The following is a 24,327-nucleotide window of genomic DNA, read 5'->3' as shown; positions in this document are numbered from 1 at the left end:
ACACGGTAGTCTAATTGGAACTTCACACGTGGTCCTGATCTTTTGTATCTTTTATTAATCTACTCCACTAATGGTCAACACTATCTTGGTGTTAGATAAAGGTCAACAAAATTTAAGAGTGGTTGGGCTTAGTCTGTTTGTGGTCATGTAGAGACTCTAAACCAATTCCTCTTCTGACTCCATCCCAGGTTCCCCCATTTCTCCTACAAAGACTCTAGTAACCAAAGTTGTCATAAAGGAAGGAGGTTGGTAGGTAGATTGGTTGATTGATTGGGCACAGCTTCATATAAGCAATAATGATTGTAATACTCAATTAAGGATACATATTCTTTTCAAGGATGGCCTAGATAATAATCCATACTCCCTGCTGACAATCTCCCTTCTGGATTTCTTTATCATACTAGATATGTATCTGCTTTTAAAGATAACACGTAACCGATCAATATCTTTTTGAGATACAATCCCAGTCTTAAAATTAATGCCTATACATCACTGACCTCTACATTTTAGTGATGTTCAGAATCCTTAAAGGTTTAGAATATTGATACATATGGAAGCACCTCCTCCAGCACATACCCCTCTGAATGTTAACAGCTGTAAAGGAAAACCCTCTTAGGGATTCTACAGTTGGGAGTGTTGTGAGCCAGTGATCCCTGGCTGTCGTGTGCCCTTCCCATGGTGACCAAGTTGGTGCTCTTATTACCTGCCTCTCAGTGCCTGGTGAAGACCTAGTTTTTGTAGTAGTTTTGTATTCTGGAATCCTGAGCCGGATTCCTTTTTTTTATTTCTTCCTTAGGTAGTTTTCTAAAATCAAGTATTTGGTAGCATCTTTTCAGACTAAGATATTTTATTAAAAAGCATAAACTTTTGTGAGCTAAAGCTCATCACATCTATGACATTTCACATTTTTATTTTCATTTGCTATCTTGGAGTCATCATTGACTCCTTGGGACTCCTTGTGATTACCTAGACTAGTCCTTGCAGTTTTCTTAGCAAGATTTTTTTTAAAGTGGTTTGCCATTGCCTTCTTCCTGGGGCTGAGAGAGTATGACCAGCCCAAGGTCACCCAACTGACTTTGTGTTCAAAGCAAGGCTAGAACTTAAAGTCTTCTGGTTTCTAGCCTGATGCCTTAACCACTATACCAAACTGACTCTCTGATTCCTGTATGTTTAAAATTGTTAACATATTTCACTGTTTTATCTGGCATATTTTACAGATTGTAATTCACCATAAGATATTTTGAAGAACATGAAACAAGCCAGAGTTCTAAATTAATAAAATAAGCAGTGGTTTCTCACATCATGAAATCTCCCTGTGGCTGATGGGTTGTTGTTTTTTTAATGTATGTTATTGTGCTGTTCCTTGTTAGGGACAGATTCACGGACAAGATCTGTCTTAGATCTTAGCACCAACTTGATGGCACGCAGACCTTTATTGTGTTACTGATTCATTCTGTTGTTTTTTTTAATTTGAACAGAGCAAGCTGAAAAGAGAACAAAAGGAAGGAGAAGTGATCCAAAAAGAAAAGGAAGAGATGATAGGAAAAGCAGTCCTGAGAAGAAAGAAAAGAGAAAATCAGGGAATGAGTTAGTACTTGGACAGCTGGGTAAGTTTAGCTTCAAAATATATGTTTGAATTACCTATCAAGCCTTTAGAGTCATATAGATGAGGAGGTTATAAATACTCAAAATGTTTTCTGAGAAATAAATGTTTAAGTATATTTTAATATTCATCTCACCTTCGACACACATTGATTTTAGCCATACAGGGTAAATTTTGGAAAAAACAGGAGTTGTGTTTTTTTCTCAGTTTTGTATTCTTACTAGTTTGTGTCAAATATATAGGGCGTAATATTTTGCAAACTGCAGATGGCATTCCTCTGGGCAGAATGCTCAAATATATAATGGCTGTTCCACTATAGATATTCTTGGATGCAGCTGTTTAATTGGGTCATTTAGGTTGTGACACAAAAACCATCACAGTTGCTGCTACGGTGGGATAGACTTCATGGTATGCAGGCATTGGTGCGCTAGGGGATGTGTCTCTTGCACTTGCCAGACTCTCTGCCCTACTTAACTTCATTTTTATTTGCTTACTTTTTATATCATGTTACCTTTTCTTCTAAACAATGTCTCTGGATTCCACATAGCCCATCTAGTAGCCTTAGAAAATAAAAGCAGTGGACCTTCTGCAGGCTATACTGATTTTGGAACACGTGTATCCAGAGAACATGGGGCATGGGAAGAACAGGCATGATTTTGTGGGGCTGATGGAAAGGGCAAACCACTGTAAATGTGTGTTTCAGATTGGCCACATTGGCTGTTTTGGACCCTTCATGAATACCCAAGTCCCCTCTGCCCATCAGCATCCATTTGGTAAAAATGTGCTCCTTTGTCCTGGTGGGTGACTGCGTGGCTGATGCTAGAGAAGGACCAGGAATTGAAGATTATTTTGATTTTATTTCTCAGCAACTCTCCATGCACTTACACGTGATATTCTGAACAGACTCTCAATTTAGGGATTAGAGTCATAGAATTATTTGATTCCAGATTTCACTGATCACTGTCAGCAATAGCACTTAGACTTATATACCTCTTTATAGTGCTTTACAGCCTTCTCTAAGCAGTTTTACAGAGTCAATTTATTGCCTCCAACAGTCTGGGTCCTCATTTTACCCACTTCAGAAGGATAGAAGTCTGAGTCAACTTTGAGCCTGGTGGGATTTGAACTGCCAAATTGCAGGCAGGCAGTAGTCAGCAGAAGTGGCCTGCAGTACAGCACTCTAACCACTGCGCCAGCAAGGCTCTTCATCCATGGGATATATGTATGCTGAGATGCTATAGAGTTTTATCCTTTTCCCATTATTTTCTTTAATGGCATCATCCATTATTTAGGTATAATACAACTCTGTTTCTTGTTTACTTTGGAGAATACTCCATTTAGAAGGGCTAAATCAGCAGCATCCATTCATGATTGAAAAAAGGCTCTGCAGGCACCAATAGGCTGTTCAGTGGTAGAGATATTATTGGATTATGGTTCATCTATCTGGGGTTATAGTCCAATTCTGGATGCAGTTGCACATGACTTTAAACAGCACTGGCTTGCTCCTTAAAATGGGATTGGATTGTTGTAAGAGGGTGACAGATGATGGTAACAGGGAACAGAACATTGTTTCCCTTGCAAAGGTCTGCTGACCTAATCCATATTAAGGAGTACTTTTTCAAATCACTGGGAGCATATGACCCCCTTGGAAAGAGTTTGCCCATTGGGAAGAGCATAAGGCAAGCCTAGCTCCAAGGAGGTACTGCTTCAAAATGCAGGGGCTATCTTAATGAGAAATTCCGTTTTCTAGATTTCACTCCCTCTTCAGCTTTCTCGCTGATGGAAGCAATGGGAAAGTGTAGCTCTAGAAAGCTTTGGCTTCCATGCTCTTGGAGAAGTGAGGGAAGAGTGAGAATATTCCCAGTCCTAAAAAAAGAGAGGAGGAGAATGGCAAAGCAAGCAATGGGATGAAAACTCACCCAGCATAGAATAAATGATGTATGGGTGGAGAGAGTGTCATATGACCTCAGTCCAAATCTTGACTTGCTGTAGACCACTGTTTGAAAAAAAATATTACACAGAAGGAAAGGTTGGCTTTACTTTGAGACATGTAAGCTAGAGGGAATTCCCAACTCTGTTCTGATGTCCACTGATAGAGAACCTCATCATGTTGTTGCTGTGGATGATTTAGAGTAGGGTGTCAAACTCACGTCACGGCGGCATCACGTGATGTATCGGGACTTTCTTCCCCATTGCTAAACCAGATGTGGGCATGGCCAGCATATGACGCATCCGGCCCATGGGCCAGGAGTTTGACAGACCTCATTTAGAGAAACAGCATGTTCGTAGTGATCCATGCTCTGTAGCCTCCAGATTAGTCTGTGGAAATGCACAGAATTCCAGCAGCAGTTTGAAAACTTCCAGTTAAAACAATCTGCCAGCCTATTAATAGAGTCCAGGTACTGCAGGAGCATTTCACAACTGTTACAGTGGCTCCTCATGTATTTTTAGTTCAGTTTTACTGATGGTTATCTTTGAAAACTTCCACAGTTTGAGACCTGTTCTTCAAAGCATGGTAAGAGCCACCAAGATCTTTTTAGAAACTATCTTCAGGTGTCACTGCTATCTGAAGGTAAAGCAAGTGACCCATGTGGAAAGTGCTCTTTTTCTGGCAAGGTGTCCAGTTTATGGGATACTTTCTGCCAGGAGAATTGCCTGTTCCCTATCCTTGCCCTGTAAGTGAAATAGCTTGTTTATTTGAAATATCGTTTCATTCTCACGTCTAATTTGATTCATCCAAAACTGCTATTCAGAAGTTTCCATCTCTCAAGGAGCAGGAAGCCTATTGGAGTTTTGTTGCGACTTAAAAACTAGAAAAAAACCCAGTGACATAAACTTTTATGGATTCTAGCCCTTCAGTTATTACTCATGCAGGCAATTTCTATCTCATATATTCATGGTTAAAAAACAATATCAAAAAGGGTGCATTGGATATTATTAAGTTAAGAATATAACACTGGGAAGGGCATTATAGGTAGTCTGTTCCTTTCTGTTGCGGAGACATTTGTTAAGTGAATTTTGCCCCATTTACAACCTTTCTTGCTGCTGTTCTTAACTGAATCACTGCAGTTATTAAGTTAGTGACACGACTGTTAGATGAATCTGGCTTACCCATTGACTTTGCTTGTCAGAAACTTGCAAAAGTTGGTCACAAGACCCCGGGACACTGCAGCCGTCATAAATATGAGTCAGTTGCCAAGCGTCTGAATTTTGATCACATGTCCATGGGGATGCTGCAAAAAGGTCACGACTCACTTTTTTTTTTTCTGTGCCATTGCAGCTTCAAATGGTGATTAAACAAATAGTTGTTAAGTCAAGGATTGCCTGTATTTAACAGTGAGGCAAAAGGAAAATTACCTTCAGAAAATAGAGTGATCATGTGACGGTGGTGTCTATTCACAATGTAGTTGCTGCCTGTGATTCGGATATTCCTGCATTATTGAACTGGTTTCTTGTAATCTAATTATTAGGCAGTGTTTGAATTTGTAACGAGGTGTAAAAAAAAAATAAAATCATGACTGATCTTAACGCATCCTGTGTTTCTACCCATTCTTGTAATAGGCTTGTCAACTTCCTTTCCCATTGCCGGGACCTTCTTCAACAGTTGGTTGGCTCAATCTGTACAGATCACCACAGAGAACATGGCAATGAGTGGGTGGTCCTTGAACAACGGCCATCATGAAAACACAACCCCAGGCCTTTCCGAGGAACTTTTACAAGATGAAGAGACCTTGTTAAGTTTCATGATGGATCATTCCTTGAAGTCACCTTTGAAGCAGAGTGACCCAGCTAAGAAAACTAAAAGTAAACATCGAACACACACCAAGAAAAAAACAGCAAGAAACGGCTTAAATGCCCTCTTTAAAAGACATCAAGAAGAGGATTCAAATCAATGGACTAACAGCAGTTATTTGGCAAATAACCCCACAAAATCTTTATCCCACGATTTAAGAAATGGCAAGGCGGAGAAAAGTATGGACAAACTATACTCAGAGCGCAAAGGGGCCTGTGAAGTGAAAAAGACATCTAAGAAGGGCTCTTCTCATCCTGGACTTCCTCTTCCAAAAGCAAATGATTCGCAAGCGTCCCCGAGTCTCATAAATAACCTAAACCATGATGAGGATGTCATGAAATACACCCCAACAGATCCTAACACTCTGGTTCAAGTGCCTGATTCAGTAGGTAGTCTGAAAACAGTGGTGAGGTTCAAATTACCGAAAGAAGGCAAAGGGACTCAAAGACCACAGAACAAGGCACCTGAAATGCTTCATGGACCTCCAGAAAATGAAAGGTCAAAGGTTATATTGCATCCTTTTGACAATGAGACTGATGGCTACTTTTCAGATGCAGAAATGAGTGACTCTGACACAGAATCTGGAAGCGGCAGAGGGCACCACAGCCAGTTAGATTCAGGAAACGAGGATAATTTCAGAATGAGTATTTTGGCATCTTAATGCACCTCTGAGACCAGTCATGACAGCTTTGTGAGGCCTAAATCCAGTTAAAAACTGCCACGTCCAATTTCAACTGGTATAACAATGGGTTTTGGTTTGTTACTTTGTTTTTAATTTGTATATATAATTCAGAAAAGAGCACTGTTGTTTCCTCTCTCTGTATGCTTGAGAAACAGCTCCAGGCTTCACCAATTTTGACTTCTATACAGTCACAGTAGTTAACCCTTGTCACATGTATATCTTGGTTACATAGAATGCAGGCATACACATTATTAAGGACATCCGTTTTCTGGGAGCAAGCAGGACATTTCAGGATTTTAATGAGGAGATCTGAGATTGCCAGCGTCTGTTGTTCATGCAGGGATGACAGTTTTATGGGCATTACTTAAGTAAATTGATTTCATGATCTGCCAGATGTTACTGCCTCTTTCGGGGCAGGTTTCAGAAGGAGAATACTACTACGGAAGCCAACTATATCCATAAAACGTGGAATAGTAAAAATAGATGTTTATAGGTATGTGTGTCTGTGCACCTGCACACGCATGTACACGTGCAGGGTTTGCCAGTGTGTATGTCTGTGTGTGCAAGTATGAAGTAAAATAAGCGATTCTTTTTTTTTAAAGAAGCACAACAGGCTTATTTGAAGAAAGCACTTAATGGGTAGAGGAATACAACATTGTATTTATGGTCTACTAAACTTTTTTTCCCCTTCTTCTCCCTTACCTCTTCAGTTCAATTATCCAGGAAGCAAGAACCACTCCACTTACCAGCTGAGCAGCTCTATAAAGACCCATCCAAAGCTCTCAGTAGATAGAATTTACAAATCCACGCTTAAAGCTGCTCTGTTCCTTGTCAGTGTCTTTCCAGAGTAAATTGGGGTATTATTTATACTACTCATTGGTAAAACCTAAACCTTTGATTATTAGAGCCATTCCCCCATACTTTCCTCAGGTTAAAATAGCCTAGTATGGGCCAAACAAAGATCAGAAGAAGAAATGTTTCAATTACTCTGAGGGGGAATTATTCAAAGAACTTCAAAGAACTCCAGTCTGTGCTTTCATGATAACTCAATAAATCTCTGCTCATCTCTTTAGCAACTGCTTCTGTACAGTAGCAGTCACTTGGTTGAAGAGGCAGCATCATTGAAACATTTCTTTTCCCGTCTTATTTGTTTTTATAAACACTAATTACAATGATGGCTTTTCCCCTTTATTTCCTTTCCTTTCAAAGTAAAAACTTGTTAGTGAGCCATCAACACATCCTAAGAGGGTGATTCACAGAAGTCAGCATTCTAAATATTTCAGTAATACTGTACATCAGATGTTTCTAATAAGCCTTAAATGTTGTTTAAAAGCTGGTGTGACTTATGAGTCATACAGATCTCCAAGTTTGCACTTCGTTACACTATTGATTCCATTTTGGCTTCAAAGGTTATAGTCAAGGTTTTGAGGTTTGCTACAGGCTTGATGGGAGTGGCCCCAGTGTAAGCTCAGGGAAGTAAAATAAAAAGACAAGTGAAGTTCACTAAACATTTTTGCTGATGGTAGGTAACTTTGAATATGTGTGTGTGTGTATGTGTGTATGTGGTATACGCACATTTATACATACCCTTACATATGCACACTGGGACACTTTCAAACTGGGGGAGAAAAGCATCTTTTAATTCTGATGAATCTGTGAAATTATTTTATGGATGCCAAAGAATATAGTAAAATAGCACAGCCAGAAACCAGAAACTTATTATGAGCAAAAGCTGTTGAATAACTAAAGGACTAAATCTGTATTCATGACCCACTTTGCAAGCTTGCTGAAGATGATGCTTTCATCATTTGAACCATCTTCCACCATTGTGATTTCTGATGTTACTTGTTCACTGCAGTGAGAGCAATATTACTATTATTATTTTGTTCTCCGATGCCATATACTGGCAATTCTTTTCTTTTTTTTGGAAAGTCTCATTATTTTTACCAGTCTTTTGAAATCCTTAATAATATTCCAGTTGAGCTATAAATTAGAGAATCTCTATTCTGGAAAGAAACCAGAATCAGTTGCCAAATACACATCAGTGTTTTACTGATATATGTTTGCAAAATTATTTTTCAAATCATTGACCAAAATGGAACCGTTCAATGTTAGTAGCCTAACATATGGATTGGCAAGTAAATTTTGTTCCATCTTCAAGGCTTGGTATGTTCAGATAATGTTAAATACAGTAAATAGGACTTAGTTTTATCTTATCAAGCTTGCTAGACTTTAGCTACAATATCCTAGTTATGTCAGACAAATAATCAATATGCTGCCTTTAATGGATCTTGCTTCCGTGTGCTTTAGTTCAACTATTGCTTTAAAAACAAGAGGAAAAAAAAATCCAGAAATCTTGCTGTATGCAGCTTCATTTGCCAGCTACTGCATTACTTGCTTGCTCACTCAATACAGGACAGCAAAAGGGGTAAACTTTAAAGAACAACCAAATTAAAGCAACACCTCTCTTCATTTAGATGATGTATATAGAAGGGTGGAACACTCCATTTTTTACTGTGAATAAGATGTTATTATGAAATAATTTTTTAAAAAAGAAAATACAAAAATAATTATTACTTTGCCATGGTCCAGAGTCTCCAGTTTAATCTTAACCAGTGATATATATATATCTATATATGTATATGTATATATATGTTTTCTTAAGTTTTCGCAGGTACTTACATGTATGTTATTCAGCTTTGTTCAGGTATTTTCCCATGTCATTATAGTTGTGCTTTTAAAGTTGTAGCAACGTTTGGCAGATGAGATTCTGCCGAAACGTTACAACTTTAAAAGCACAACTATAATGACATGGGAAAATACCTGAACAAAGCTGAATAACATATATATATATATAAAGTTTTCGCAGGTACTTACATGGTATTCAGCTTTGTTGGGTATTTTCCCACGTCATTATAGTTGTGCTTTTAAAGTTGTAGCAACGTTTCGGCAGAATCTCATCTGCCATCGTCAGGCTTCTGTATTGTGTTCGTCTGTGAGTCAGACTTTCACAGCTGTTTCAATTTTAAATTTGGGGCTAGCCTACTGCTGTGCCAGAATGGTTTTTTCTTCATCCTGATTGGTTGGGAGTCTTGGTCTGTGTTTATTGGACTTGGAGTTTGCTGTGTTCTGCTTGATTGGTGTTTCTAATATCTTCTGTCTGTTTTGTAGCATTTTTTTGTCTTGATTGGCTGGCAACATTGTGTTTCCTGTATTGGAGGCTTTTCGTGCGGCTTGGCTCCGAGTAAATGGACGGCTATCATTTATTAGGAAGCTAGGTTTCATCTGGGTGCCTGGTTGGGGTGTGTTTGAGCTGGAGGTACCAACCAGAAACCCAGATGAAACCTAGCTTCCTAATAAATGATAGCCGTCCATTTACTCGGAGCCAAGCCGCACGAAAAGCCTCCAATACAGGAAACACACTGTTGCCAGCCAATCAAGACAAAAAAAAAAAGCCACAAAACAGACAGAAGATATTAGAAACACCAATCAAGCAGAACACAGCAAACTCCAAGACCAATAAACACAGACCAAGACTCCCAACCAATCAGGATGAAGAAAAAACCATTCTGGCACAGAGTAGGCTAGCCCCAAATTTAAAACTGAAACAGCTGTAAAAGTCTGACTCACAGACGAACACAATACAGAAGCCTGACGATGGTAGATGAGATTCTGCCGAAACGTTGCTACAACTTTAAAAGCACAACTATAATGACGTGGGAAAATACCCGAACAAAGCTGAATACCATACATATAAATACCTGCAAAAACTTAAGAAAACAAACACATATATAAATGTATCACAAAAATCTCATTGAATGTTGCTGACTCATAGTCTTCCTTAAAACTGGAGGGAACAAGATAGCCGTATCATGCGAGACTTCACAGAGTCGAATGGAGTGTTGGAGTAGGGCCTTTCTATAATGATAAGCTCGTATTGCTTCAGCTATCATGTTTTTTGAAGAGAGCAAACGTTTACAAGGCTACAGTGGGCTTTGTTGTATGGAGAGTAAGAATTATACATGAGAAAAAGAATACCGAAGATTTCTCTAAGAAACAGGAACCCACTTTTTCCTAATAACTTTAATTGCCCTTCCTCTCACAGAAATGGTTTGACTCCAGAGGGGCTTCTGCCAGCAAATAGAGTTTTCACTGATTCCTTTTGCAGCTTTCCACTTCTTACATTGTGCATTACTAAGCATTTCAGGCACATCGCATGAATTGGTAAAAATCCACATGCACACTTCAGTTGTTTGTCGAAGCCTTATAGGGAAGTGTGTAAGTTCTTTCTCTGAATGACAGAACTCGATAAGACTGGGTTCATGAAGTTTATGTATTTTTGCAAATGCTGAGGAATATGGTTTGGGATTTTTAAAAAAAACTATGTTCAGACTAAGTAATGTTCACAATATCCCTATAGAAATGTTTCTCAGCTTTGGCAGTTTTTAAGAGATATGGACTGCATCTCGTAGAATTCTGAGAGTTGTAGTCCATGCCTCTTTAAAGTTGCCACGGTAGCTACAGTGAAGTCCAGTAAGTGCCTTGGACTTGGTTTCAGTCTATGGGGTTAAAGAAGAAGCCCTCTGCCAGCTGTTGCGATGGAATATGGAGGAGGGCACAGGTACAACTTCCGTTAGTTCAGCGTCTGCCCTCACTTAGGAGGGCATGCTGAAACTTGCAGTCCAAAAGTGGGCAGGGCCAGGCCCCATTTGGCAAGAGGGAGGCTGGGAGCTTAAAGGGTTGAAGTGAGTGGCTTAAGCAGGTACATGTTACAAGGCACATTGTTTACTTCCAAATCCAAACTACCCACACTGAAGGACATCAAAGAAGGGATACCAGCGGGCCCATTTATTGTTTTTATTTTGTTTGTGCCCCCAATAATAGTGTTTGCCGTGTGGTGGAATAAACACAGTGAAATGCTCCAGATGGTTAAATCAAAATCTTCTCTAGTATTTGAGGCTTGATATATATAGCTAGCTGTCGAAGGGAGTTGCTCATCGCACAAGGCAAGTGTTTTGTCACGGTTAAGATCCAGCTCTGAATTACTTAAAATCTGTTCTTTTGTGTTGTTTCCAGTAGTGTCTCTGTTAGCTCCTGCTCAGTTGACAGCTATGTGCATATTCATCAAAACCCTTTTAAGGAGAATGCCAATCTTCCTTTGCTACTTAGCACCTGCCTCTTTTCTTGTAGAAGCTAGAGAGATTTGCATAAAGGAAAAAGGAATTGTATGTGAAAAATATTTTTGATGCATTATAAATGTATTTTGAACTGAACGGGGGTGGGGAGCATAAATGGTCTATTTTATTACATAAAGGTCTTTAATCCAATAATGTGTGAACTTCAGGCATTGACATTTGCACTGTAAAGGGAGAATCCTGTTAGCATCATGATTATGTATTAACATGGCTATAGTAAAGCTCATTTTTTTTGTTCATTAATAAGGATCAAACATTGGTTTTGAAACCTTAGATTTAAATGGAATGTCTTAGTCTGGTTTTAGGAAATGCTCAAATACACTCAAATTTCACCTTCAATTTTTGGAAACGGGAGTTTTGTGGTATATTATGAATCTTTTGTTGATAGTTATTTTGTCAGCATTTTTAAGAAACAAAGGTTTGACAGTGCTTTTCCTCAAAGCACGGTGGAGAATTAGCCATTTCTCCCCAAGGAATGGGGGGGAAAGGGTAAAATTCATTCCTGCCTGTTCTTACGACCTGTCACAAGGCTCCATTTCCTGTTACTAGATGGGTGTGGCAATTTGGTTGTTCTTTAAGGAATCTCTTGCACACTTTGGTCCATTCCACACTGACACAATACAGGCCCACTCTGTATCAGTTACAGGAAACAATATGAATGTCACAGGAGGCAAAGGCCGCCTGTTTTCTTTGTTTCAAAGAAAGTGATGTGCCATTTGTTAATATAAAAGAGAAATATTGAAAATATATTGAAAAGAGCAATTTTAAATTATTTTTGGCTTATGTTGCAATATTTATTTTCTTGTATTAGAAATTCCTTTGTAGAGAAAAAATGTATTTTTCATTAATGCAAAACCTATTTCTCCTTTTTGTACATTTTCCATGTTAGTTAATCCTTAAAGCAATATAATGTATCAAGGTTGTTCTGTGTGAAAGCTGTATTATGCATGCTGTTTGTGTTGCCTTGGAATAGGTCTGTCTGCCATAATTTTCATCATGTTTCGATTTAGTGTATGCTTTAATACACATTGGGACCATGGCCCATTTGCTTATGGAAAAAGAAATATCTTTGCATTCTTCAATGTGTTAGCAAATGCAGTCAATAAAGATGTGTTTTCTGTGTACCTTGATCTGAATGCTGAATATCTAGCAGCCCAGGTTAACTCAGTATTAAAGGAAACCATCCTTTAATATGGCCACAAGTGCCCACAAGACTTTAAGATGAATATATGCAATATGAATTGTTTCTATCAGGATGGATAACGTTGTTCAATTTTAATTTCTTATTGTGTGGCCATTAGAGTGCCATAATTCAATGAAAGGACAACAAAGTTGCAGAATGTGATATGAACTACTTTTCAATAGTTTAGGAATAGAAATTGGTCTCTCGAAAGCCAGAACAGTGAGCAAACAAGATTTTTAAGCAGAGGAAAGTGCTTATTTTCATCTATTTTCTAGTTCACTAAACACTCCAGTGACTGTTTATACTCCTACACACAACTCAGAGAGTAAGAATTAAAATTGCATGTATTATGTGTTTTTAATGTTTAACTTACAAGACATTAAATATTGAAACCTAGTGAAGAGGAGGATGGAGAAAACGAGTTGATAGCAAAGAAAGCGATCAGCTTTATATGACAAATTTTGTTATTAACACTAAACAACTAGGTGTAAAATAATAGTTACATATAACTAAACTGAATGTATGTGTTCCTTTTAATGTCAGGCTTTCAAGTTAAATAAGTCAACAATACCAGATAATCCTTGCTTAACAGTGGGTAACGGGGACCAGCCATTCTAGCAGTTCCACTTGTTAGGTAAATCCTGCACAATTGCAGCATCCCACGGTCATGTAATCACCATTTCCAATTTCCTGCTGGCTTCCCCATTGACTTTGCTTGTTGGAAGCCAGCAATGAAGGTCACAAATAGTGATCTCAAGACACTGCAACATCATAATTGGCAAGCACCTGCAGGACAATCATGACTGGATGCTGCATTGGCCACAATTACAAGAATACATTGTAAGACCTCTCCAGTAAATTTGAATGGTCACCAAAGAGGTACCTGTTCAATAAGGACTACTTGTAAAGTAGTAAATTCATCCTATGAGAAAGACAAATTACCTTGGATCTCCAAATGCCAAAACACTGACTATATACAAATAACAGCAGATAACGTCAAACATAAAGGCAAATAAACTTAAGTATTCCATTCTAAAGTTCATTTAAGTAGACAACCAGATAAATGTGTTTAGAATTGGAATTATAAACACAGTGGTCAAAATCTAACAGTTCTTCAGGTCCTCAGTGGCTAAGTATAATTAATTCTGAATTCATTTATGATAAGACACTGAGTTACCAATAAGATGTTTTAATTGCACTCTAAAAAATTAACAATTTAAATTAAATATAACAAATGAGATTATTCTCCACTCCTGTCAGGTTTTTAAAATGTAATGAAAACTTTGGGAAAGTTTTACCAACTTGTTGCTATCTTTGCCTACTTCTTAAGGGAGGAATTGGGGAGGATAGAACAGGTTTTTGTCGCAGCTACCCTCCAGTTTATTAGCTGTTCAAACTTTTGAAGGATTAAAAAGCAGTTAAGACATCAAAGAAATCTAAAAGCCCTTTAAGCTTTTTTTCAGGCACAAACTGCTGCTGCATTTTCTAAAATAATATACTTGGAAATATCTTTCATTGATCATCATTGATGAGTCAACAATACTAGCCTCCAAATCCTGCATACTTTATCACATATATGATCTGGCTGGTCAAATGTACTGGAAACTGAAATTTTATTCATTCATTCATCACATTTCTACACCACCCATCTCACTTAAGTGATTCTGGGCAGTTTACAATAAAACCTATGATGAATCTGATTATTTCCTGCTGGAACAATGAGCCTATAGATTAGAAAAATATTGCAAGTGTTCTTGCTTTTCATTAATAGCACATTTTAGAACGGAGGTCCTGCTTATTATATCTTAAATAATTGAGATCCCCTCTCTCAAACTTGCTGTAAACTAAGCCAAAACATCTTAGGACAATAGAAGCCTTGTGTCAAAGTACCTGGAGTGGGTTTGAGGAAAAGGAGAGCCCACTTAGAAAGCTTTTTCCCCATGAGGCTCCATATTGTTCTCAGGCATTGATAGTGCTCAGCCTCTGTAATAGAGAAGAAATCTCAGGCATAACGGGCCATTCCTCCTTTCTATGTGTCCAGTACCAAATGCAGGAAAGAAAAGGGAAACACTTGAACCCTTCTTCCCAGATCAGGAAGTTAACAAAAAGAGACCTTGTGATTTCATGGACATGTCCATACCATGAAATGGTTCACTATTGCCACATTCTACTTCCATAATTTTCTAATTTAGCCTACAGGATCAAGAAAAAATGCACAGAGAATGATCTCTACAAGAGTGAAAGAATCTCCAGGACTGAAAATGATCATCTCCCCTTAAATTTCATTTGAAAAGTTAGACAAGGCCTAAGTAGGAACCAAATTGAGACCCATTTAAAATATCTGACACAAGGTAGCCCTAATGGGATCAGAGGGAATGGCCCTCTCGAAGGTAGGATAGACCAATGATTTCACTTGGAGGAAGGAATTGCATACTTTTCAATCTTCTGTAATATAGGGGCATGCTCAGACCTGACCATCCTACAAGGTAATATAATACTTAATGTATATCATAATCTCATAGTAAGTTCCAATCTTTTGTAATGAAGGCGAATACCAATCCAATCAGGAGGGGATAGCACTCTAAGAAATTGTTTGATAAACAGCATTATTTGAATCCTTGCTCTCTTACTCATGACCAACTCACCAGATCCACTCAAATTTTAAAGGAACATAAATATAAGGCCCTCATCAGAAAGAAAACAGTTCAAGATTGCAGAGGAAAAAAATGGTCATAGATAATTGAAGCCACACAGTCCAAAATTCACTCCCTATTTTGACATACCATAACAACATCATACAACTCCATTATGGTATCTCTCAAGTACCTGGGTGCACCACTTCCAAGCCCGTTACATGCTACCCCCTATGTGATGAATATACCATTATCCTCACTGTCAGCTGAGAGTTGAAGAAGCTTCTTGGATGAGAAGTGAAATGTCCTCAAAGAAAAACCAGAAAGTCCAGTTGCCTCTTTAAAAAACACCTTTGGGACAACCATGACCTAGAAGACTCAGAATCTCCATAGATATTATCCCCACTGCCACTGTAGCTTCCAATCAAACGCAAGGAAGTACAAAAACTCATTAACTCATCAGCTCAAGTATGGTAAAGCCCCCAGAGATTGACTGTATGCCCCATGAGCTAATTAAATCTAATACAAATTTGTAGGCCCCTATATTGCCTCTTTATTTTCATACCTTAACCACACAGCCAAGATTCCAGAGGATTGGGGGGAAGCTACAGTATAATTGACCCATTATGTTAAAAGGGTGATAGAGATGATCTGGCTAAATATAGGCCAATTAGTCCCTATTGAACGTCATTAGCATATGCCACATATTTATTTATCAGACTCCTATCCTGGATAATAGAGGCCAGAATAAATTGACCCAGAGCAAGCAAGGTTTCAAACAGGATGTTCTATACACCATTGCCTAGTGCTTCAGCATCTGGCAGATAAATATACAAACCACTAACTTGAATTTATATGCAGCTTTTATTGATTTCAAGGCAACTTTTGATATCTCAACAATAAGCTGATCCTCTACAGACGAAGATTCCTGTTAAAATTGAGTTGTGGTAATTGGAAGGGAAGTGATTTTATTCACTCTATAAAACACAAATGTAAAACAAGGATGTATTCTACCATTGCTTTTATATATATAAAAAATATACATATATATATACAAAAAAATCTCCACACCACAAGCCAGGCAAACACCTGGGCACAAACAGATCCCTCCTGATACCTCCAGCTCAAACACACCCCAACCAGGCACCCAGATGAAACCCAGCTTCCTAACTAATGATAGCCGTCCATTTACCCGAAGCCAAGCTGCACTAAAGGCCTCCAATAAAGTAACACAATGCTGCCAGCCAATCAAGATACAAAAAGAGCCAAAAAACAGACAGAAGATATTAGAGACACCAATCAAGCAGAACACAGCAAACTCCGAGACCAATAAACACAGACCAAGACTCCCAACCAATCAGGATGAAGAAAAAACCATTCTGGCACAGCAATAGGCTGCCCCAAATTTAAATCTGAAACCACTGTAAAAATCTGACTCACAGACGAACACTATACAGAAGCCTGATGATGGCAGATGAGATTCTGCTGAAACGTTGCTACAACTTTAAAAGAACAACTACAATGACGTGGGAAAATACCCGAACAAAGCCGAATGCCATACATGTAAGTACTCCAGAAATATCCTTGGATCTAAATTAGCCTATACACATCTCCCAATTCTACTTTGTTCTCCAGATGAGCTGTTCAGAGCATCCACTGTTTGTTTGGGATGATGCTTCTGTCGCTTGTCTAATAGGCTGGGCTTTAATTGAGAGGGCGCTCCTCCTCCACGGGACTCCTCCCTAGTGTCCCCAGTTTTTGCTCAGCCTTCGTGGATATAGGCAGCTTAATTTCCTTTCCCTTGGCCGGAATAGCAAAGGCTTCATAAGGAGACAACAAAAATGTTTGCTTTTAAACTCTAAACAAGTCCTTTAAGGCTTTTAGTTTCAATGAGTCAAGCAGCTTCCTACGGCATATAACTCAAGCCGAGGGAGCTCACCGTAGCTTCAGATAATGATCTCTCGCCCCCAGGACGATCGGAGGCGATAACGCCTCTGCCGCATGGCTAACAACTCACATTTCTTAGCCCGTACCATTACGATCTTTTCAAGCTGAGCCACTACGATTGCCGCTGCCCGCGCCTGACGGGAGAGGCTCTGTTTTAAAAGTCTGAGGCTTCTTTCTCTCCCTGGGAACACTGTCTGGGGTGGGGGCATCAGCACCCATCTGCCCCACTGCACCTTTTAAGTCAAGGGGAAATTCTGCAGTATCAACTCCCCACAAGGTGTGGAAGTGCTGCTGAGCCGATTTAACTCATTACGCGCTTAAAGAGATAATGGCTGCATGTGGTAGTGATCTGCATTTTATTTCTGGAACTGTGAGAGGCTTTTCTTTCCCCAAGCAGGGGTCTCCTTCCTGGAACCCGGGGGAAATCACCCTAATACATATGTGTGTGTGTATATAGATAGATAGATATTCAGATATAATTATTCTATTTTGGACCCTTATTCATTAAGGAGGAAACTGTTGGCTTACGCCCTCACAGAATTAAACAGCAGCACCACAGCGAGCACCAAGGCCCGTGTCCGCCTGTTCAGGAAGCTGTCACAGGCCTACATCTTATTTCAACAATTCCTCCTTTCTAGGCCTATGAGGTGTTCCAAATTTGGCTAATTCGGAAATAATAATATTAATAACAAAATAATAATAACGATAATAATAACAGGAACAAGAATAAGAATTCAATATTCTTACATAAGATTATACAAAACTGGGGAGCATTGTTTTAGGATTCCCTGGCCATTGCTGGTTCAGGCCCCTGGGTGTGCCAACCGCCCAACATTTCAGCCTCATCAACAGTAAAATTTAATAAGCGGTCACAATGGCAAGCAGCAGTAGCTCAAGAGCCATGTCAAATTCTCAAAACAAATTGAAGCATTCTAAGGGTACCTCCTAAGCAGCAGAAAAAGATGCTAACAAGCACCATAAGGTACTAGAAAAGCACGTGAAGAAGTTCATGTGGGAGGATGAAGAAAATTCTCAAACCTCATCTCCTCCAGGCCTACTTTGGCTCCAATTCCCCTCTGCAACTACCCCTGGATCTGTCTGTATAATCCAGATGCAGAGCAACTGCACAAGATCAGGTAGCCCATCTAGATCAGTACAAGTGACACGAAGTGCCTCTGTGGCCACATTGCTCCAACAGCAGCCAGATTCTTTCAAGATGATGACTTACCGGAAAAGATCCTGGCAAAGATGAGACTGTGGATGGAATTAGCAATACACCAATGTATCTCTGTGGGGGTGCAGCTTACTGCTCTGGACAACAACAGAGTGCTCCTTCCGACTGGAATTCCCTATAACTCCGGTCATTAAGAAGGACAGAGCACCCTTACCCTCAGGTATCTCTCCACAGGAGATTCTGTAGTTTCAGATATACTCTCGCAAGATATATAGAAGAAGCAAGGGCTATTGATCAGGTGGGAGCCAGAGGACTCAGAGTTCTCCTGCTCAAATTCTCAAATTCTAGTTAGATTCGCATTGGCTCACAATAAGAGGTGATGGTTGATGCTACATCTTGACGACTAAAACAACACCAGCATCATTTTGTTTATAAGAATTCCATGGCATTATCTGTTGAGAGGCCACTTCCCCTCACAAGGATCTCTCCGTGAGGGTCCAGGGGACATTTATGCCAATTGTGGACCTCTTTCTGAGGTTGACTATCAGGCTTCCTTTTTAACTTGGCAGCCTTCACAGAATATAGCAGCACAGTAACAGCGAGCGCCAAGGCCTGTGTCCGCCTGGGCAGGAAGCTGTTGAGGGCCATTACTGCAGGATCACCCAATTGCAATACAGGTTCTGAAAGGTGTTCTCTGTCTTCACAATTTGATTCCATATTCAGTCATCTAATTATGAGTTTGGTAACAGCACAACAATTTATGTGAGTAGATGTGCACAGATATAACAAAAATATTATCAATAATAACATAATATTAATGATATCAATGTTATTATGAATAATAACATAATAACAAATTGAATTTACCAAAAAAAAGGGGGGGAGCAAATATCAAGAGGATTCCCTGCCTCTGTTTACATCAGGCCTCTAGACCAGTCAACAGTCCATTAATATTGCATACACATATAGATATATCACCTCATGGACTTTAGGTCAGAATCTTCAAGGGCAACCAAAAATACCCCCAGAGGACAATAAACCAACTCAGAGTAGGTCAAAATGTCCTAGAGAGACCTCTAAGGCAACAAAGGATGCCAAGAGATGCCAAAATGTGTTAGAGGGAGGTTGAACAGAAGTCTCAGTCCTCTTCCCTAGCCAGGCTGGTCCCAGTTCCAGAGTGCTCGCTTCAGGAGCACATGTACTAAAATTGGAATGATACAGAGAAGATTAGCATGGCCCCTGAGCAAAGATGACACGCAAATTTGTGAATGTTCCATATTTCACCTTGCCTCCATCCCTGGATCTCTCAACGCCATCCAGGAGAGCCTCAGAGGGACCGGTTCAACCCAGGCCTTCAGCAACACTATTTGCCTGACAGACAGTTGTGGGACCACACCAGAATTCCTCCTCCCAGAGGATATCCCTGACAAATTGAAGGCCTGGAGGGACATGGCGACTTTAAGAGGCATTGCAGCCAGGGTACAGTAGAAGTTGATAACTAGGCAGCCTCCACAATCTGACCTCGATTCTCACTCGATTTAGTTACTATGCAGAACGGACCTTCATTACCAGCAAATACCTCCTTCAAGGGAGTATTATATAATCCAGTTACACATTTACATGATGAACAGGATGAGAGAGAACTAGAGACCAGATGGAACAGGTTGAGGAAGGGTCTACTCATGACAGTGAGCAAAATCTGTCAGAGGCGGATCCCCTAAAAAGTGGGGGGGGGCATGTCAGACATTGAAGGCATTAAGCCAGACCACCGACCTTCAGGTCTGTTTCACCCTCAGACTTTTTTCAAGTCTCTGTTGTTTAAAAAAAACAAACAAACTACTGCCTGCCTTGATATTCCATTCCCCTCAGCCCAACAATCGTTACTGTAAGGGGGGTCAGACGATTTAATCTTCTCCCAACCAATAATGTAAGAGGAAGTCATAACTGTCCCACAGAGGTTCTTGGACCTCGTCCAGACACAAGGGGTCTCTTCAGTGGCGTATACCCCTCTTACAGGATATGATAGAAAAATTTTAATTTGGTTTTCTGATTCTGCTAAATTTCTCATCACCAGGATAGTACATAAAACAATAATGGCAATTATCATCCTCCTCTGCAATTCCAATGGAAGCAGAAGAGGCTCTCAAGTTAAAGGATATACAGGGTCGAGTTGTCTCCATGTAGGGCATGTCGATCTGATGTGGGGGCCATAAGAGTGGAGTTGGCCGCATCCCTTTTTTTTACTAGATCATCTCTCAGGTAGCTCCGCCATCTGAGGGAGATTCTCTCAAATTCCAAAATCAGGGTGCACAAGGACGCCGCAAAACTCTATTAAATTATCTGCTCAAGCCAGGGTATCTCAGGTTACTCCTCGCCTACTGCTATGGCTCAGACATTGGCAAGCAGATATCACACAACTAATGGAAGCTTGCTTCCTCCCCAATATAGGGAGATAATTTGGTTGGTGGTGCCCCTGACCTATCTCTGATACAGACTAGAAGCAGAAAATAAGTTCCTCTCTTTTCATAGACCACAAAATAGTCCTTCCCAGCTTTTTGGAGGGTTCTTTCATTCCCTCTACCAGGGACTTTTTCTCTCCAGACTCCAGGGACCGTCTGGACGCATGAATCACCAACAGTCGGATAGTTTCTGATCTGGAGATAGATATTGAAGGGGAGGGCAGACCAAAAGAATCTCTTGAGGAACATGAAATAGAGGTCTCCGAGGCACAACATAGGCCTCACGACTGTGCCCCTATTGGTGGAAGGCTCAAGCCTTTCACGGACAGATGCCTCTGTTTCCTGGGTTAGAGATATCAGATTAGGCCTGGCTATAGAATTTCCATCCTCTCCCCGGAACCTTTGCATTATTTGCCCTCTCTCTGGGGATCCTGTTAAAGGGAGCATGATGGAGACAGCTATTGTTCATTTATTGGAGATCCAGGCAACCGACCTGTGGCACTGGATCAGCAGGGGCAATTTTAGTTTTAAAATGACTTAATCGGTCCCTAGTTTATAGGAGGCTTAAGATGAGTATACTGAACTCCATACTTCTGAGCTTTAGAAGGAGCGACTTTCTACCCTCCATTGACTTAATGGAGGCCCATCCCCACATTCCAATTAGATCCTCACATAGCAAACCTCTTAGTTTTTGTTATAATACTCAACGTTTTGAATACGTTGCACTGTCCTTCGGGTTGTCATCTGCCCAAGGTTCTTACAAAGGTTCTGATGTCTCTGGCTGTTCATCTCAGGGGAACACCTGTTAGACAGCAGTGTTATTTAAATGACATTTCATTATTATCTTGTTCATATAAACAGGCAAAGGGAGGCCTTAGCATCGGTCATCACCAGGAGAGACTTGCAGTCCACTTTTCATCACCCACGCATATGCAAGTTTCTTGCGCGGGGCTACAATCTTACAGCCTCCTGTAGTGCATTGATATCACATGTGGGACCTCAACAAGGTCTTTACTCAAGAAAACTCCCTTTGAGCCCATGTAGACCATGAGTCTCCATTCCTAACATACAAGGTGGTTCTCTTGGTTGCCATTACATCAGCCAGTTACATCTTGGATCTAGTAGCCTTGTCAGTTAGACAGGAGCTCTGTATTTTTCACACAGACAGAGTGGTCCTTAGTCCAGATCCATCTTTCACCCATAGATAAATTTGGGTTTCCACAGACCATAGGAACTGATACTCCCGTACGTTTGTCTGAAACCGACATAAAATCTGGCACGACAATGCCACAATCTAGCTGTAAGGCAAGCTTTCTCTATATATTTCAACCGCACGATGTGTGTTCGGAAACAGGGTTCTCTTTGTTTCTTTTCAACCACCCATCATTGGGTGCAAGACCTCTTCCTCAATGACCAGTAAGTGGCTGAGAGCACAATTCCCAAGTCCTATGAGACACAGTCTCTTCCTGTACCCAGGGGCATCACCGCTCATTCGACCTGGAGTGTTGACAACTGCGATGTTGACAACATGGGTCACAAGTGCCAATAGAGGAAATTTACAAAGTGACAACATGGGCCTCACCATTGCCTTTTATTTAGAAACTATTAGAAAGATGTCTTCGCCTCTACGAAGGCTGCCTTTGACAGGAGAGTGTTACAAAGGGTCCATAGGGACCAAGAAAAAGGGGAATCCGAACCAGACGGAAGCCCTCCCATAGGACACGCCAAGTTTTGCTATGTCCCAAATAATGGATGCTCTGAACAGCTCATCTGGAGAAGGAGCGTTGATACTTACCTGACACGCCCTTTCTCTGTGAGCTGTGAAGAGCATCCATCCACACCCTTATTTGTTTGGTGGGATGCTATTCCGGCCAAGTATTAGAAAGGGTGAAGGAGAAGAAATATTTCATCACTTCAACTTCGCCAAAACTGGGGACACTAGGGAGGAGTCCCGTGGAGGAGGAGGAGAGTCCTCTCAATTAAAGCCCAGCCTATCAGACGAGCGATAGAAGCATCATCCCAAACAAACAATAGATGCTCTTCATAGCTCACAGAGAAAGGGTATGTCAGGTAAGTACCAACGCCCCTTCTGATGATTTATCTCGTGCTCCTTGTCTTTTGTAGGCATAAAGCAGGCACTGAGAACCCTGACATCCTACTCTAATGAGGAACAATTAATAATCAATTATGATAAAGCTAAAGTTTTAGTTTTTTTTTCAAACAAAAGGCAAAAACAGAAGTAGACAATTGATTCCCCTGAATCAGAGCAGGTCAAATGTTTTAAATACTTGGGAATAGTATTTCAGGCCTCCAGGAAATTAACAGCCTAGGTAAATTATGCCTCTTCTATTGGCCAAAAGAGCACACAAGCAATAATTAAATTTCATAGGCAACAGGGGGCAAATTAGATCCCAGCAGCAGTTAAATTGTTTACGACTAAAACAGTTGCCAACCTATTATATGGGATACAATAGCACCCATACATACCTTATGGTATAACCCTGGGGGCCTCTGAAGCCATTCAATCAAATTTCCTTAGGACTTTGTTCGGTACCCCAAAATGCATTCCCAATGCAATATTGAGGCTTGAAGCCACTGTGGCAAGTATTAAGGCACAGGCCTAGACTAGGATTCTATTCTCAGGATTCAGAGTCATGTTTGACCTTACAGGCCTGATGCCTCTGCTGCTGTCAAGATTTAATAATCTGAATCTATTATTGGCACCGCATCTGTATAGCCGAATTTTACAGTCTTTGTCTTTTTCCTGAATATTTGGCCTATTAACCCTGGAGAAACCAAATCAATAGTAAAAGAGAAAATATGAGGACTTTGTCAAAATGACATCACCGCTGCCACTGAATGCTATTGACAAATGTTATACATATGTCTTCTACTACAAGGTATCTACACAATCTATTCTAAACTATTATGGATGGGCCTTTTCCAGAATTTGTTTTGATGCCCTCCCATTAATTTTATTGGGGAGAGGAGATTTCATAAGCTTATTTGCAGAGAGTTTACTTTTGTTGATAGAGAGGAGTAGAAATTATTGCTCCTATCCTCAAGATGTTCTCTGATCACCCCTATCATTTCCAGATACAATGCCTACACTGATAAATTTTATGTTTATCATTTTTAAGGGATGCTAACTCCATACTCACACAGCAGGTGGGCAAATATCTTTACCAAGTTATACAACTGCACAAAGTTTTATTTACATATGACATGTTATTGTTCTACTTTTTCCCTTTCCCAATAATACTGAATTGTATGTCAACCTTTCTTTTTACCATAAAAACTTACCAAAGACCCTTACAAAGATATTTGATTTTATTATGAGAGAAAAAACAAGTTATAGCAACAAAAAGAGAATAAGGAATGGCTAAGATGTTTTAAAGGCAGAAAAAATGCACAGCAATTTTTATAAAAATAAACAAGTTGCTTGAGAAATAGCTGTAAAGCTGTAAAGTCATAAACAAGGTATTTCCAGCAGAATGACTGGAATTAAAAATAAATTTGAGGAAATTATTTGGAATGGAACTTACATGAGGGAACACTGTAAGAGTTGTTTTAGAGATTATATAGCAATGAAAGGGATTCAAAGTGGAATTGTGCCAAGAAAAATGTTTCTGCCCAAAAAAATAAAAGTGAGAAACAA

The 24,327-nt window shown here is 39.8% G+C and overlaps 1 protein-coding gene and 1 non-coding gene across 3 annotated transcripts in view; both read left to right on the top strand.

Moving 5' to 3' along the window:
• The window catches only part of JADE2 (jade family PHD finger 2), a 222,717-nt gene extending 214,306 nt beyond the window's left edge, over positions 1-8,411 (top strand). For both annotated transcript variants that reach the window (XM_026687218.2, XM_026687209.2), the window contains exons 11-12: positions 1,479-1,607; positions 5,165-8,411. In XM_026687218.2, the coding sequence (XP_026543003.1) occupies positions 1,479-1,607; positions 5,165-6,057 (1,022 nt within the window). In that variant the 3' untranslated portion in view covers positions 6,058-8,411. The remainder of the gene's footprint in view (positions 1-1,478; positions 1,608-5,164) is intronic.
• Positions 8,412-19,387: 10,976 nt separating this feature from the next.
• LOC113426318 (U6 spliceosomal RNA) lies at positions 19,388-19,493 on the top strand. The gene has a single exon (XR_003372684.2). It is a non-coding gene; the product is annotated as a U6 spliceosomal RNA (small nuclear RNA).
• Positions 19,494-24,327: the final 4,834 nt, after the last annotated feature.

Source organism: Notechis scutatus, chromosome 2, assembly GCF_049901735.1.
Source record: "Notechis scutatus isolate UNSWTSFEM ecotype Mainland chromosome 2, rNotScu1.2, whole genome shotgun sequence".
Lineage (NCBI taxonomy): Eukaryota > Metazoa > Chordata > Lepidosauria > Squamata > Elapidae > Notechis > Notechis scutatus.
The sequence above is the reverse complement of the archived record's forward strand: the minus strand, read 5'-3'. Positions and strand labels throughout refer to the sequence as shown.